At 43.2% G+C, this 17360-nt stretch overlaps 1 protein-coding gene across 1 annotated transcript in view; it reads right to left on the reverse strand.

The window, feature by feature from the left end:
- ELMOD1 (ELMO domain containing 1) overlaps positions 1-4962 on the reverse strand; it is a 43417-nt gene extending 38455 nt beyond the window's left edge. Inside the window, exon 1 of the mRNA XM_054974143.1 lies at positions 4931-4962. Coding sequence (XP_054830118.1) covers positions 4931-4947 — 17 coding nt within the window. The 5' untranslated portion in view covers positions 4948-4962. The remainder of the gene's footprint in view (positions 1-4930) is intronic.
- Between the last annotated feature and the right edge of the window lie 12398 nt (positions 4963-17360).

Genomic DNA, 17360 nt, shown 5'->3' on the forward strand with positions numbered 1-17360 from the left:
TATTCAGTAGATAATTACATTACAGAATTCACTACCAGCAGAGACAGTGATGGCCACAAGCAGATTCCACATTCATGGAGGACAATACCGCCAATAGCTACCAGCTATACTACCTTCACATTCAGAGGCAGTCAACCTCTGAAACGCAGTGCTAGGAAGCAACATCAAAGGAGGGCCTTAGCTTCTGTCTCGGCCCTGGGCCTGTAGGCCTCAAGGAAGCCGGAGGTTTTCCAATAAATTTCCAATAAGCCTGGGAGCCAATTCCCCTGAAGGCCTACATTTCTCAAGATCCTCCCCAGCTTTAGGATTGGAATAAGGAAAAATGGAGGGAAAAGGAAGGCCAATCATCACAGAGGAGACTGGACCATGAGAAATTTAACACCCCCCTGAAGGGGAAATGTGTTCTCCTCTCAGAAGCTGTGTGGCAGAGAAGTAGCTGCTAGAAGGAGAGGATCCCTCGCCCATGGAGGATAGGTTGCTCCTGTTTAATAAAGCAGTTTCTTTTACTTTCAAGCTCAACTGGTCACTTGGCAACACCCTCACCAGCAGAGGGGCGCTGTCAGGAGGGATGAAGAGAGTGTATGCTCTGGGCTCTCCTCGGTTGAACTCCCAGATCAGAACTGCACTACTCCTTACTTGAAAGACTGGAAATGGTACACAGAGTTCCCAAATACTGTCTCCTTAACAGAAACAAGAGGCCACAATCCTACACCCAGTTACAAGAAAGAGGAGATACTTTTTAGTTTGAGAGTTAGATGCTCCTTGGTAAACACCAGATGGTAAATGGTGATGGCCACAGCGTAGTTAATAGCAAAAATGACATGAACTTTCCACAGGCTATTCCTTTCCCTTTGACTCAGTGAGGCTCTGTCCTGAATTCCTAGGATCGCACAAAAAGATAAGGGTTGAATCAGCAAACTCCTGCCTTCTTCTCTTGCTCAGACTGCTAGGAAAGGGAGACTATTAGATTTCTAACTATTCTAACCTGGATGAAAGCAGCCATAACTTGTAGCAAAGCTCTTACTTATCCATAACCGTGTGTTGAATTGCACCCTGTTGTCTATACTTCATTTAATATCTGATCACATTGCAAAATGCTTTTTTACAGGCCCCTTCCCCCAGTCTAAGCATTTTATCAGTCCAGAGAGCTTCTCTAATGAATCAGAAGTGGGTAGAACAGCTCGGCGTTAGGACTGCAGCAACTTAGCACTCATCAGGACCATGGAGAGCACCCAGAAATCTGAGCTGCAGCGATTCAGCAATGAGGAGAGAAGAGCCAGTATCTACTAATGCGAAAGGAGGGAAGAATTTGCTTCGGGAGGTACAGCAGTGTGAATCAGCCAAGTCAGCAAACAGATGTCCTTAGAAGGGAAGCTGGGCATCGCTCAAATATGCAGAACACTAAAAATTAACTTCTGACCCAACAATCTATCCATTTCATTATTCGCAACTCTAGAAGATTTCACCCCTTTCTTTCAGTTATGAAACAATCTGGTAAAAAAAGACAGAACTTCGTTAATCGAGTCTGGTTAATGTAGTCACATGATCGTTGCATAAAAGTTCTACACATGAAGAACTACATGCTTCAACACCACAGAAAAGGGTACACAAGTGTGATCACACCATTCTGAACAGTAAAGAACAAAATGGTTTAACCGGTTAGTCCGGAGCACCTGCAAAAACTGCAGGATAGGCAAAAGTTTCAGGAACCAATTCTGCAGACAGCCAACACAGAAACAATTTTGAAAAAGTCTGTGGGGGGCAATGGCACAGTTGCTCATAGGAAGAGCATCTGCTCTACATAAAGGTAAAGGTAGTCCCTCGTGCAAGCACCGAGTCATTACTGACCCAGGACTAAATTTAACCTCCAAGTAAAAGGGGATCAGGTAGTAGGCAATGAGAAAGCCCTTTGCCTGAGACCTTGGTGAGCTCCTGATGCTCAGAATAGAAAATACAGACCTCAAGAGACCAGTGCTCTGACTTCGTAGAACGCAGCTTCAAGTGCACACCAGGAACAATGAAGAAAGAGATCCTAGTTACTGATACCCTTTATCAAGATATACGAGTTTCTGCATGCCTTGTGTTTCAGCCTAGGAACTCCACAAGCACACGTCAACAATTCAGGATAACTGCTTACCTATCAGGTTACTGTTTCGAGCGAGTAGTAAAAAAATAAAATGAAATACTAAATGTGTTTGAGTGCATTTTTGATTTCCAGCCTAGCTAAAGTCCAAACTTGTGTACGGGGTACTATCAAACACATGCATATGCAGTGATATTTATTTTAAACAATTATATCCTGTCTTTTGGTACAACACATTCCCAAAGCAGCTTGCACCGTATCAAATACAAAAATAACATAACAAGATTTGCGCATCACAATCCTATGCATGGTTACTATGAAAGACATCCCACTGAGTTCAAAGGGAATACTCCCGGGCCAAGGTGCAAACTATTACACCCTTCAGTTTTCATCTGGAATATTCTTTGTTTAATTTTTTTTTAAAAAAGGACTTAAGAGTTCAAAGACATTTTCAGTTCTTTAATAGGTTTCTCTTGAGTAAGTTTTGACCTGCTTCTCAATTCCTTGTGAAAGATGACTAAGAAAAAAAAGAGGCTCCAACCTGCTACTGAATAGAAATTTTACTCAGGCAGAGCAATGTTTCAACTAAAAATTTCAACAGATGCAATATTCTGGACTTTTTTTTTTCTTCCCAAGGATATTTTCTTAAGACTTTTTGCTACCTCCTTGCATTTTCTTTCAAAGAATGACTAGTACTTTACTTTCCAAGGTCTGAGTACTTTTTGTCCAGTTGGGGCTGGGAACCTGCAGGGCAAAGTCAATGTCAAGCACAAACCAGCCCACCAGCAAAGATGGCCCCACCTGTAAGGCAAAGGGGAGAGGAGTTGTGGCTCAGTAGAAGAGTCTCTACTTTGCATGCAGGTCACAGGTTCTATCCTCAGCATATCCAGTTAAGAATTAGGTGGAGGATGACATGAAACCCCTGCTGGCGAGAGAGCAGCTTCCAGTTTGAGTAGACAATACTGATCTTGACGGACCAACGGTCTGATTCAGTATAAAGCAGCTTCAAGCGTGTTCATGTGAGCCAAGCTACAGGACCTTGGATAGCTCCAAGGCTATTTGATCCGGACGCAGCTCTCACAAACCGTACTGGAGAAGACTGTTAAGGCAAGGACAGGGCCCAGGCCTACATTTGGAGTCCTACACTCCTGGGCAACTCTGCAATCTCTTGATGGGTCCTCTGGTGTCTCCAGAGGGGCTGAGCGATGGTGACCATGAATGCCTTTATAAAGAGGTCACCTGGAGGCTTTGGTGGCACACTTGGTGGGGGGGGGGGGAGGATCATGGGCTACGGGATTAAGGTGCCCCTTCCCTTCAACACATTCTTCTCTGGAGACAGTTGCCAGCTCAGTCAGGCTATGTGAACCCTCACAACTGCCTTTCCCCCACTAATATACAGGCTGGACTCAACGGCTTCTCATATGAGTGTTTCAGGCTCACTGGGCAGGGAGGTGACAATTCAAAAGAAACTGGATCATTTCCAGAAATGGATTTTTCAGAACCCTCCCGACACTTCACGAGCAGGCCTGAAAAATTCAGCAAGCCAAACACAATCATGTATGGAGCCCTCACTAAAGTTTAGCAGAATAGTCACTGTTGCTTACCCGACTTAGTAAGAACAGGGGCCAGTCAACACACCTACAGAATACAATACGTGGCTGGTGAGCTACATTTGGCTTGCCGGGTCACATGTTACCCAAGATGTGCAGGAGGGTATTATTTTCCAGTTGGTGACTACCACAAACAATGGAATGTTTCACTTTCCTGCACTGAATTCGAGCTTGCATATCGTCACAGAGAAAACAGTTACAGGGGCCCAGCTAATTATACAGTCAACCTGGAATACAAACATGGTATAACTGGAAAACTTGGTCTTGGGAACAGAATCCAGCTGGTGTTCCTCTGAGTATTTGCTGGCCTTGATTTCACCATCGACGTGTGAATGTTTGCCTTTAAACATTTTTTGCTGTCAACGTATCCTGTTATCTGATGCTGTCGTGTCAATGCTGTTTCTTCTACTGTGTGGGGCCTTCTTTATCCTTTCTAGAGATACAAAGGCTGCCATCTTTTTGGCTGCCATCTCAGGGCAGCGGAACCAGTTGCCAAAACTCACCCCACCCACCTGTTTGGATAAAACATTCCGATTGTTTTTCTTCATTTGAAAAAAAAACAAAATAAAACTTCTGGCTGTGAAAGCTACAATATCAGACTTCGTTAGTAAGGATATTTATTGGCTGAGTTCCCACCCCCCCCCCAAGGGATCCAAAGCAGCAGTAAACAATAAAAACCCACAGTAACAATCACAATGAACAGAACATCTTCAACGTAAAGCAACTTGTCAGGTGAAATCTCAGAAGGCAAGGAAAGAGGGTGTTAAAAAGGATTTCCCACCATCACCAAATCAGTGCTTCAAGCTCTCTGCACAGAAACAAAATTGTGCAAGAGACACAGAAACAGACAAACAGACCAACCGGTTCAATATGCATCATTTCAGCTGTCATAGAGTCCAATTACTCTTGATACAGAAAAATGATGCAACTTGGAAGAGACCTTCAAATTATTTAATAAGCACAGAGGATATACTCAACTCTAACTGTAACCCATTTTAACTATTCAATCCACAGACAGGAGAACAGCATATATAAACAAGATATAAAAGCAGCCCTGATAGCTTGCTAGCCTGACCTTGACAGAGCTAGGAAGGTTGGTCCACCAAGGACAACCGGGGCTGCTGTTCAGAGGAACAAACCACCTCTTCTCTTATCTTGCCTTCAAACCCCCCAAAGGTGGAACTTCAAGGGGTTGCCATGAGTCAGGTGCGCACATTTTTAGCCTAAGGGGCATTACCTCAGGAAGTGCTTCATTTTGGCAGCTTTGTTCTTCAGTATCAGCAACTGTCATCAACTGGTCACAGGCAAATTCTTTCTCCAGAAGTTATTGATGCTGCGAAAGCAAGTGGAACACATTTGGTAAAAGAGAAGTACACAATGCATAAACATAATTGGTTGGAGTTTTTATTAAAATCTTTACATTTAAAAAAAAAATCCAGCTCCAACAAAAAATGCACTCAAGAACAAAAAAAAATGCTCTGCAGCTTTTCTAAAAGTATTTCAGTTTGAAGGGTGAAAAGCAAGACAGCATTAATTGGCTAGCTCTCTGGTGATATCACTAGGACACATTTCACCCGATCCCTGGAGCAATTCTCCAGCTGTACTTGAAAATGTTCATTTTCATTTTTAATGAAGTGAAGAACGATCATTTAAAAAGGTGGTGCTTTTTAAAAAAAAGATCTGAACACCTTCCTTGAAGCATGAGCCAAGGGGCAGGGCGGGAAGTTAAAGTAGTGTTTAACCCAGAGCCAGTTTGGTGCAGTAGTTAAGGGTGTAGGACTCTAATATGGAGAGCTGGGTTTGATTCCTGACTCCTCGCTTGAAGCGAGCCTGGGACTCTAATCTAGAGAACCAGGTTTGATTCCCCACTCCTCCACTTGAAGCCAGCTGGGTGACCTTGGGCTAGTCATGGCTCTCTGGAGCTCACTCAACCCCACCCACCTCACAGGGTGTTTTGTTGTGGGGATAATAATGACATAGTTTATAAACTGCTCTGAGTGGGCGTTAAGTTGTCCTGCAGGGCAGTATATAAATCAAGTGTTGTTGTTGTTATTAACCCACTTCTGTGTATATGCACAAGGCAACGTCTACAAAAAAAATGACTAACGGGGGACATAATAGAAGTTTAAAATTATACATGGGATAGGGATAGAAAGAACTGTGGCTCATTGGTAGAGCATCTGTTTTGCAGATAGAAGGTCTCAGGTTTGATCCAGAAAAGGATAAAAGGTGATTTGAAAGACTTCTACCTGAAATCATGAAGAACTGCAGCCAGTCAGAGTAGACAAAACCAACCTTAAGGAACCAACCATCTAACTCGGTCTAAGGCAGCTAAATATGTTCAGAATTTTTTTCTTCCTCTCCCGAAGTGACAGAACTCAAGGGCGCCTAATGAAACTGATGAAATTAGAACAGAAAACAGGAAGTGCTTTTGTAGTCTGTGAGTAATTAAATCGTGGAATTTGCAGTGACTGGGCGTAGTGATGGGTACTAGCAGAGATGGCTTAAAAGGGGATTAGACAGATTCATGGAGGACGGATCCATCAGTGGCTACCAGCCATGCAGAGTAAAGAACGTCTACACCCAGAAACGATAAACCTCTTAATACCCGTGCTAGGAGGTAACATCACGGGAAGACCGTGGCATCTATGCCCTGTTTGTTGGCCCTTCAGGGCAACTTGTTGGCCACTGTGTGAGACAGGATGCTGAATTAGATGAACCACTGGTCTGATCCGACATGGTGGTTCTTACGACCTAAATAATATTGTTGAGCTCACATACGGGTGGAGAATTCTTTATAACTATCAGTGCGCTGTGAGAGCTGGTAAAATGTAGAGGTCAGAGTGCCAGACTAGGTCCGAGTCCCCACCCTCCCATAGAAGTTTGCTGGATGATTCTGGGCAAAAGTATTCTCTCTCAGCCTAAGACAGTGTGGTGTAGTGGTTACGTGTCCAACTAGGATCTGGGAGACGCAGGTTCAAATCTCCACTCTCCCATAGAAGCTCACAGAATGACCCTGGGCCAGTCACACACCCTCAACCTAACCTGCCTCACAGGGCTGTTATGATAAAATGGATGAGAGGAGAATGATACAAGCCGCTAGGAAAAAAGGGTGCCAATTTTCAAAGGTTCCCCTTTAACCTTAGGCAAGTCAAAATCCCTCCGTTCTCCATGCGACGCAGTGAATATGCATACATATTCTTCTGATAATGAGCAGGGGCACCACAGGCCTATGTTCATTAGTGTGAGGAAACTATCTGGAAATTCTTGAACTGTGTATTAGGCTTGTTCTGGGATACATATCGGAACAGAAAATCGTATCTGGATCTTTGCAATAACACTCTCAAGTTTCTCTTTCCTCCTCCACAGCAAACAGTATCTTGGGATTTTTTTAGTGTATTTTTTTGTAAATTCCCATTCTAAAAGAATGACTCAACAAATAGAAAAATAGACCTGTTTAGTTAACTTACTCTGCACAAACACTGATGTAATCAGAGAGCTTCAAATCAATGCAGCGTGGCTCTGAAAAGACTTCCATAAAAATGTTTGTAGACTCATCCACCCCCCCCCACCTCAAAGCTCAGGTTTTACCTTTGAAAAGGACCATCAGAATCTTATACTTAAAAGGAAACAGAAGCAAACAGAAAGGATACCACAGCAGAGCAGTTTTCAATGTTGATCAAATACCCTTGCTGTATCAACATTAAGATCAGAGACTCTTTGATCTTGCAAACTTAACTTCTAGCAGCGAGGCAAGTGTTAAGAAAGTCTGAGCCAGCATGTTGGTTAACACTGGTCTCGATACAGGGGAGTTCTACCTCCCCCAAACCCTTTGTACTGATCTATTCCTTCACAAGCGTCCAGTACCACAGCCATCAAACTCAGATTCAGTAACAGATTTGCTTCATGGCTATGAAAAAAACATGGGGGGGGGGGTGAATTGAAATTTGAGTCACAAACCAGGTTCCAGTAGGGTCAAATGGATTTTTGGCATATGGCCAAGACTTGCTACTGTCCAAATCTTTTCAACAAGTGGCACGTGCAGCAAGAGGTAGTGCAGAGATGTAAAATTTCTAGAACGTTTGAAACCATATAGGGGGAAAAAACCCCAGACATCTGGGAAAAAACTGAAAAATATACAACACTTTCTTCTGAAACCTAACATAAAACATATGTTAGCTCAAAGCTAACATAAAACGTATCTTTTTATAACTTAGTTAGAACATAAATTATACTTTGGAGTATGTTTATGAAATTTAAAAGTAAAAATGTCTTAGTTTTCTACAAGAAAAATGACAAATATACCCAAAACTAGATAGAGATGCCAACTGTTGCACATATATTTTAGTTTTAAAGGTCACTACCAGCAGAAGGCAAGCAGAAATCCACATGGTCCCTCTAAAGCATGGCAGCACCCTCTAAGTGCAGAAATGCCCCTTACATTCCAGTGCTGTCTATATCTACAGCAGTGATTTCCAAAGTGGCTCCTGTGGGCACCGTGATGATTGCCCATGTGTTGATTGGTGCCCCTTTGTTCTTCTCCCAGTGGGCTAGTCCTGGTTTTCTTCCACCTTACTGGAACAGGAGGTGTTTTGGAAAAGCTCAGAAGACAACAGCATTGTGTCTTCAGGAGGAACTTGCTTGGAAACAGCTACCTCCATTATCAGAGGAGGCCTGGGTTAAACTTCAAACCTCTCCCTTTTGCAATTCTCACCAGCTCTAACGGTGGCCATTTTTAGCAGCACCTACTAATTGTTCCCAAACTTCCACAAAGGCCCACAGACTCAACAATGCTGGGGACCTCCAGACTACAGTATAAACCTTAATTTGTCATTTGCTAATGCCATGGATTGTCTTACATGAAAATCTCCCAGATTCACCTGAACACATTAGGGCTGTGCCCCAGCTCCATTGCGAATCTGATGGGTTCTACTCCCAGCCCTTGACTAGGATTCTGATTTCAAGAACTGGCTCTGACGTGGGCCCAATACGTGTCGGCACAAGCTAAGAGTTCAGTGTGCTATTGCAAAGCTTTCCAGGAGCTCACAACCATGCAGTAAGGTGTCAGGTTCACAGGGACCCAAAAGACCCCCAAACTTTTGTTGACAGAAGTCATGGGGTGACCACTTCATGGCATGAAATTCAAAGTCACCATTCAAATCAGTGTAAAAGGGGAGTCGGTCTCTCCCCATACCCCAGTGAGTGCTCCCAAGGAGCAAATATGGCTAAAACCACCATGCAATCTTAACGTGCCAGCAGTTCAGATGAAATCCTTTTATTCTGCCCAGAGACCTGCTGTCCTTCCTTCACTTTCTGAAATATCTGGGAATATATTAATTACAGTGTCACTAGCTAAAAGGAAAAGAACATGCACTCATAAGCAGCTTTTCCTCCTGGATTTCATGGGAGTTCTTGTTGCAAATACAGGTAAGCCCAAAGTAAGAAAAACCCCTTTCATTAACGTTGCTTTTGACTGCTAGAAGTCTGCTGCTGTCCCTGAATTCACCGGTAATTGCTACTGACTGCAGGGACACCTGCTTGAGGATGGCAGAAAAAGAATAACAGCGAACTGATTCATTAATGCACTCGGCGGGCAAGTTTCCAACACTCCCGGAAGATGCTTTTGATGTTTCTTACATAATAGCAAGATGGAGGGGGCGGGGGAGAGAAAATAAGACTGGAAGAAAAGCAGCCTACCCTCTTTCTCCAATATGACAGTGGTCCCAAGGCTAGAAAGACCAGGAACTCTTTCTGCCTATGCATTTGAACGTTACCTTCTTGAAACGGGCAGCGTTGCAAAAAGAAGCACACCCATCAGGCTAATATTGCAATCCTATGCAGAGTTACCCCAGTCTAAGCCAAACAAAATCGGTAGGTTTCAGCTGGGGTAAGCCTGCACAGGACTGCCCTACCTGTGTGGCTTTATCACCTACAGATTCCTTATGATTGCTCATTAAGTTAATCTTCCAAATGAGGAGAATGCAAGTCACATCTATTTGCCAGGATGGGAGTGGAAAAGAGGCCTGGCCTTGGATCAGAGGGCAAAACAAAAGAAAAACGAGAGCGCTTCTTTTGAATTTCAACCTAAAAAAAATGGTATGGGTTTTGGAGCTCAGCTGTAAGATGCAACCTTGTGGATCTACAATGAACAGGAGTTTTGAGGCACCTTACAGACTGGCACCACAAAACTCCTGTTTTGCTGCAACAGAATTAAAATGGCTACCAACTCTGCTCTTAAGGACTGAGGCTGCTCATTTTGGCGAAGATGTGGCCGGCCTTGAGTGGTTGTAGATGGGTCAGATCAACAGGGGGTGTAAATCCAACATCCCAGCAGTCAGTAGTACCACTGGAGCTGAAGTCTGGAGAGCAGCAGGTTAGGGCTAATGTTCTTTTGGTTGCAGAAAATATATCAAACTAAGACAATTAATAGGGCTCATACTGCAAGCCACTCACAAAAGATTCCTCTATTTCTTGCTGCATGTTCTAGGGCTTGGCTACATCGTTCATTCCCTTGGACCCCCAACCACGGCATCAGAATAATGTGATGTACTTGCTTGCTTCTCCTACACAATTCTCTCCTTGGCTCAATCAGCAAGCTAATAAACAACGATATTTTATCTTTACCTCCCCCTCACACTTCACTCACATTCCTGAGGCTGTATCAAAACCATATTCTGAGGAGTATTCTTCCTCTGGAACCTCCAACCATAGGCGAATATAAAAAGTGTCAGATTAAACAGAATCAGAAAACCACACACACACACACGCGCGCGCGCGCTCTCTCTCTCTCTGGGTCCCCAACTTCAGAGGTGAGGCGGGTGGTGACTAGACAGGGCATTTTCAATGGCAACTTCTCCTCTTCGGAATGCCCTCCCCCTTAGGACTCACCTGGTGTCTACTGTCTTTCAGGCTCCAGGCCAAAACATTTCTGTTTACCCAGGCTTTTCATTAGGGCGTTTTTATCTTATCCCGTTTTATGGATCGTTTTATGTCCAATAGCTTGTTTTTAATGGCTTCTTTTTAATATTGTGGTTTTTAATTTTAAGTCATCTTGAGCAGAACTCTGAAGGGTGGCACAGAAATATTCCAAATAAATAATCTATGAATGTAAGTCAGCATATGCAAATTTTGTCCTATTTTCTGAAGATTCTTTGGGGTTTTCTGCAGATGGCCACTCTATTTGCAGTCCATGAGGATAACAGAGACCATCTCTTAGTTCCTTTTTCCTCACCCCCTCCCCAATTTCTAGACCCTTCTAGAAAGTTCCAAGTTTCTCTCAGAGTTCTTAAAGATACTGTTACAAACCTGGTTTCATCCATGGATGATTGTTTTCCACCCAAAAAGCCCAGAGTAATAAAAGAATCATTTGGTCTCTGCAGAACCGGGGGGGGGGGGATCATCTCAATAGAAGAAACTTTCTACAGTGACTCCATTAATTCATTAACGTGGCATGCTCCACATGGCCTCTGAGCAATGAGGAAGAACAAATCCTCAAGTAAACATCAGATGTGACTATTCCAGCAACCACATATGGGAAGGAGAGACACTTCACCATATGTTTTTAAAAAACCCTACAAGTAGAAAACTAGCTCAGCAAGGAGGTTAGCAGTGTCCCATTCCCAATACTAGTCTTCTGACACCTTAAAGACTAACATATTTATTATGGCATATGTGTTTTGGAGAGGCGGGCAATGGCAAATCACCAATGTTTATAACTCTTGCCTTCAAAACCCAACTGGGTCGCCAAAGGTCAGCTGTGACTTGACAGCGCTTTACTCACTCACATATGTTTTCAACTATAACAAAATGAGTACAGGATGAGCCAAATACTGACCAGTGTTGTCTACTCACAGCTCTCCAGGGTTCCAGCCAGAGCAGGTCTTTTAGATCACCCGCCTCCCACCAGGGGTTCTTTTAAACTGGAGACTGAGCCTGGGACCTTCGGCATGCAAAGCAGACGCCCCCACCATTGAGGCCAGAAGGCTCAGCTATCTAAGAGTGCGAAGTGCAAATGAAAACAAGATCCAATCACAGCAGGAGTGAACAATGCCCAACTAGTGATATACTAGCAAAGAACTGCACGCAGCTTCTCCTAAACAGGGGCCATTACTTCCTACAAGGAACTATTCTTGAGTCAGAGGGAGAGATGTTTTAACTCAGCTGCAAACAATAAGTTCTTGAAGCACCTTCAAGACTAACATATTTACTGGGGCACAATCCCCATGAGCCAAAACCCAATTTGTCAGATACATGATGCTTGATTTAAACAGGACATTGTCAAAGCAAAAGACTTTCTCATGAGACTTTGCACGTACACAGCATCCAGTGTAAACTGGGCTGCTGCTTGAACAAAGCCATTGCCCATGCTGTGCAGCATTAAGGTTGGGTGCCCCAGACAGCTGCCCTACACAGGGGGCAGCCCACCTTAAAATGAGATATCATGCAAGGGCTCAGGCACGTGGCTATGTGCTTTTTGCCTTGGCCAAACATAACAGCAGCCCAGTGGCATAACTGGGGCATTTCGCTGCTACAGACCAACATGGCCACTCATCTGGAATAGACATCATGGTTTGTTCGACAGCATCACATTTAAATAAGGTTTTATACTCACAAGTAATAAGCTATCAACCCCCAGTCTCCACTGAACCAGATGGGCAGCTTTTTTACTCTGTGCAACAAAATTAAACAGGAGGAGTCCAGTGGCACCTTAGTCTACAAATACAGTGGTGGAAAGTGCTGTCAAATCACAGCCAATTTACTGTGACCCCATAGGGTTTTCAAGGCAAGAGACGAACAGAGGTGGTCTGTGTCATTGCCTGCCTTTGTGTAGCAATCCTGGATTACAAACAAGAGAAAGTTGGGAGGTGGTGGGAGATGTTACCAAGAGAGGCTGGTTTAGAACAAAATCCAATCAAAAGAGTGGTCGGTAATGACCACTCCCAACTGCTGATAGATAGGAAAAATGGGATTTGATCTACTCTAGGAAAGTACTGTTTGAGAAACGATAAGGAGATCCAATCAGAAAAGGGAGAGGGACCATGTAAAGATTTAGCTGAAGTGATAAACATCAGTAAAATGTGAATTATGCTGAGATTCTGGCACCTACAGTGAGTGAGAAATCAAACTGGGAGGAGACTGTACTGAACATCTTGATGGATCCTAATTCAGCACTGCTATGTTGGATTCTCCCTTTCCAACCAAAGTCTGGAAGTATTAATTCAGCATCTTTACACTGAAGTTCTGCCTAGGAACTTTCTGGTTAAAAGTATGGCCACTTTTCAAGTTTGCTATCGATGATGTGCATGTCTTCATGGTGAGCAGGCACAGTCTGAAATCACATGCTCCTTTGAAAACAAATTAATTTTTCTTCATGCTGGAGATCTCTGAAAAACGCTTCACTTTTAAGGCAGCAGTGGAAGGTACTCTTGCAAAATTAAGCTACAATTATGCAATGTGTCCAGGTCCCAAACTACACAAAGGGACAAAGAAGCAATTAACAGCTCACATTCAAAATCTCTGAAAAATGTAGCAAGATAATATGAAGTATTTTGGATATTCAAAACATCCTGTATAAATGTAGCAATAGCAGAAATGTTGGCTTTAACAATTTTTCCTTAACCACAAGCTTCAGAAACCATCTGTGTATCTCAAAGGATAAAATACTGAATTTTAAACACTTGTTTACCCTAACATGGCATTCTACTGGTTTGGTGGATTTTGTTACAGATGGCCAATATTTCCACATACTTTTCTTTTATTGTAGTTAATTCCATAGTTTGGGAAATTCGAGAATGGGAAACAGATTAGTTTTGCATTTATGAATCCGGAATAACTACCACTCAGCATTCACCATTGCAAAGTTGTAGCTGTCAGTTGCATGGTTCCAGATAACCAGTTTCCAGGAATTCATGCAGCTGAGCATTTGAACCTATAAAGGGTGCCTCATACAGAGACTGACTATTGGCCCAACCACTGCAAACCTGCCCACTGCGACTGGCAACAGCTCTCCAAAATCTAAAGCAGCAGTCTTAACTAGCACTTGCAAGTCGACCTGTGGCTATTAAAAAGGAGACAACAGAAACTGAACTTGATACCTTGCACATGCAAAGCAAATACTCTACTGCTGAGCTACAATTTCTCCACTGTACAAGTTCCAAATTACAAAGTCATGCCACTTCCAGAGGTTTCCTGTGTACATTCTGTGTCCAAAGTACCAAGATGTGAACATTTTGCTACTTTAAAAAAATTAGCATTTTGGTTTAACCGATTGTTTTTCAGAAGCGGGGGGAATGGTGATGGGAGATAATGCACTTCCTAAATAAAAGTAATTTATTTTGGACACAGCTAAATCTTTTAGTTACTTGACTGCCACATTCTCTGATTCCTAAAATGGAAAATAGGGAGGGACTACAAAATTTTACAAAAAAGTAAAGAGGGGTGGATAGGGAGACACCACCCCCATCATAATACTAGAACATGGGATTATTCAGCGAAAACAGACTAGCAGTAGGGACATCAGAATTTAAGTATATGCTTGTTAAATAGTGTATTTATATAGTGCTTTTCTCCATAGAGCAAGCCCGAAAACTGTGGCTCAGCAGTAGAGCACCTCCTTTTGTGCAGAAGGTCGCAGAAAGCCTCTGCCAGAGTAGACAAGAGATACTTTGGTAGGCCAACGGTGTGCCTCAGTATAAGGCAGCTTCATATCTTCAATGATCGCTGGAGGGCAAAGATGGTGGTTCCTAAAGGCCTCTGGGAGAAACAGAACACTGGGTCAAACAGAACTTTAGTCACATGCTGAAGGGCTCTTCTTCTAAGATTTTAAAGCAAGGCTTGATTCCCCAGCAACACTGGGCAGTTTAGACAAAGAAATTTCCAGAAGGTTCAGAAAGATCTCACCACATCTAATTTTTTTTGGCAGCGTGAGGAATCTAGCTGCCATCCACATATAAGGGCACTATTCTTTACATCACTCCCTGTGTGTTCATGAAACCTGAAGAAGCAATACAAATACAAATCTGCCCACAAACTCATCACCTCAGGGTTCAGATATAGTGTGAAATCACCATGGATTTTAATGAAGATTTAACCAGGATTTGGCTCTCAGATGATCATTCAACTCCATGTTTGCCTCAACAAATGCTGGCTTCACTGCCTGCCTTCTCTCACTCCTCCATTGACATCTGCGTCAGATAATCCACCCTGCACTAGGGAACAAGTCAGGATAGCCAAAGTCACACTGTGGCAGCATCCCTAATCTTGTTCTTGAACTCAATGCGCACTGCCTCCCCCCCTGCCCAATCCATTTGAATTTCACTTGCTTGTCTTTGGCTAACGAAAGTATTATAAAAGTCTGCTTAAAAGCTACCCTTCAAGTAATTGCAGTAAAATCCACATGCTGGGGAAAAAAATTAAATGCCTCTAAATAATGCAGTCACTCAAGTATCTAAACCAATGCAGCAGCTTTCAAAAAAGTTAACATCAAGTTTATTGTTCTTCCTTCTTCTGTTGTTTCTGGTTCGAAACTCTCCTCCTCACCTCTGCCACACAATGAAAAAGCAAACTTTACAAAAACTGCCTTTTGTATTTCTTGGGAAATCAACAGAGAAAAAGACAAGCATCAACAAGACAAATATCAAACTTGTGAAGTGTACAGGAAAAAAACCTTACTGCTTTTATATGGCATATTAATTAATCACTGACATTCAACAAGGTGTAGTTTTTAGAGTGCTGGCCTAGGATGCCATGGAGACCCAAGCTCAAACAGCTCCCTTGGGCCAGTCATTCTCTCTCAGCCTAACCTACCTCACAGGGCTGTTGTGAGGATAAAATGTGTATGCTTGAGAGTGGAAGAACCACAAACGTTAACCTTCCTCCAGGGAAAGATAAACTTTGAATAGAGAAGATTATTGCTGTGTTAAATACAATACAATTGTTAAATGGCTGCACTATCTACAAAGTCTACAAAAAAGAAGACTCAAGAGCCTTATTGTATGTATTAGGGGGTCCACGGCAGCCCTGTGGCGCAGAGTGAAGAGCACCGTGGCATAGAATGGTAAGCTGCAGTACTGCAGCCCAAGCTCTGCTCATGATCTAAGTTCAATCCTGGCAGAAGCCGGGTTCAGGTAGCCGTCTCAAGGTTGACTCAGCCTTCCATCCTTCTGAAGTTGGTAAAATGAGTACCCAGTTTTCTGGGGGTAAAGTGTAGATGACTGGCAATGGCAAAACCACCCCATAACAAAAGTCTGCCAAGAAAACGTGATGCAACGTCGTCGTCCCCATGGGTCAGTAATGACTCGATGCTTGCAGAGGGGACTACCTTTACCTTCAGGGGGTCCATGGCAACTTAAAACACTCCTTCCACATAAATGAAGGAAGTGGGAGCCAGGTACCCTTTTTATCAGCCTACTATTCTACATCCCACTCTTCCTTATATTAGAAGCTGAGTACAGGAGAACACAGATTATAACCTATCAGCTCAATAATGGCAGGTGAAACTGCTATTTTTTCATTTCAGAACAAAATATGGTCATAGCCCCTGGGCATCAGCCAGGCAGGGAATCTGCAAATGGTTTGAGCGTGGCACTTCTTATTTTAGCTGAGGACGGGAGAGTTAATCTCTGGCTTCAGAGTCTTTCTCCAAAGTGCTATGCAGAGTCTGGGGTGAGACCCTTCCTCAGTTTGCCGAGTCATCTGTGCATGGTGGAGGGGGCTGGGGTCAGGGGCAACCACCAATGATAGAAGACTGTGAACTTGTTAGTATAGTTGTGAAACTGGTAGAGGCACCACCAAAAACCCAGAAAAGGAGGAATGGCAAAGAGGAGAAAGAGAAGGCGATGGATCAAGGGGTATGACTGAGAGACACATAGAAGTGCTTCTGTTAAGCACGGCTACACATGACAGCAAGCGTCAAGCTAAAATACACTGATAAAAAAGTGAGCCACAGAAATGATAACCCACAGGACTGTACTCTAGGGTAATGCGGTCTGTGAATTACTGAACTCTTCCAGAGGAAAGTACTAATTATTTAGCGCAGTCAGTTTCTCTGTTGACTGCTGATCTCCAAGAGACAGCCAGAGAATAACATGTTGTAGCTTTTTCCTGACATGACAGACACTTTCACGAAGAGGGAAGAGAAAAGCTGTTCTTAGGCGGAAGATGAGTGAAGCTTGCTGAGCTGCTGCAACAAAGAGCAGGGTTCGTTAATACTGGGGTGGTGAAACAGACAGAAAATATATATATATATATATATATTTTTTAATCTCCAGGACCACTGCCTTAGAAAATATCATCAATCCTGATCCTGCGCTAATTCAGGGAAGTGCATTTTTCCAGCATAAGTTCAAGGATGACACCCCTCCCCTCCAATTTCTCACCCTGAACTGGAACAAACGCTCCACATGATGATATGGACACAACTTTTAACAGCATGTGTGGGTGCACAACTGAAGCCTTTTAATGTCTCTCCAACTGAAGTTTGCAGCCCAAGTTAATCTCAAGAAACGTAATCAAATGTTTTATGCACAGATGGTGCTGGACACATGCACACACAGAGTTGCCTTATACTGATTCAGGCCCTTGGTCCATCAACGTCAATATTGTCTACTCAGACTGGCAAAAGCTCTCCAGCGTTTCAAGTGGAGATCTTTCTCATTGCCTATTACCCG

The sequence above is a fragment of the Eublepharis macularius genome, chromosome 3, assembly GCF_028583425.1.
Source record: "Eublepharis macularius isolate TG4126 chromosome 3, MPM_Emac_v1.0, whole genome shotgun sequence".
Lineage (NCBI taxonomy): Eukaryota > Metazoa > Chordata > Lepidosauria > Squamata > Eublepharidae > Eublepharis > Eublepharis macularius.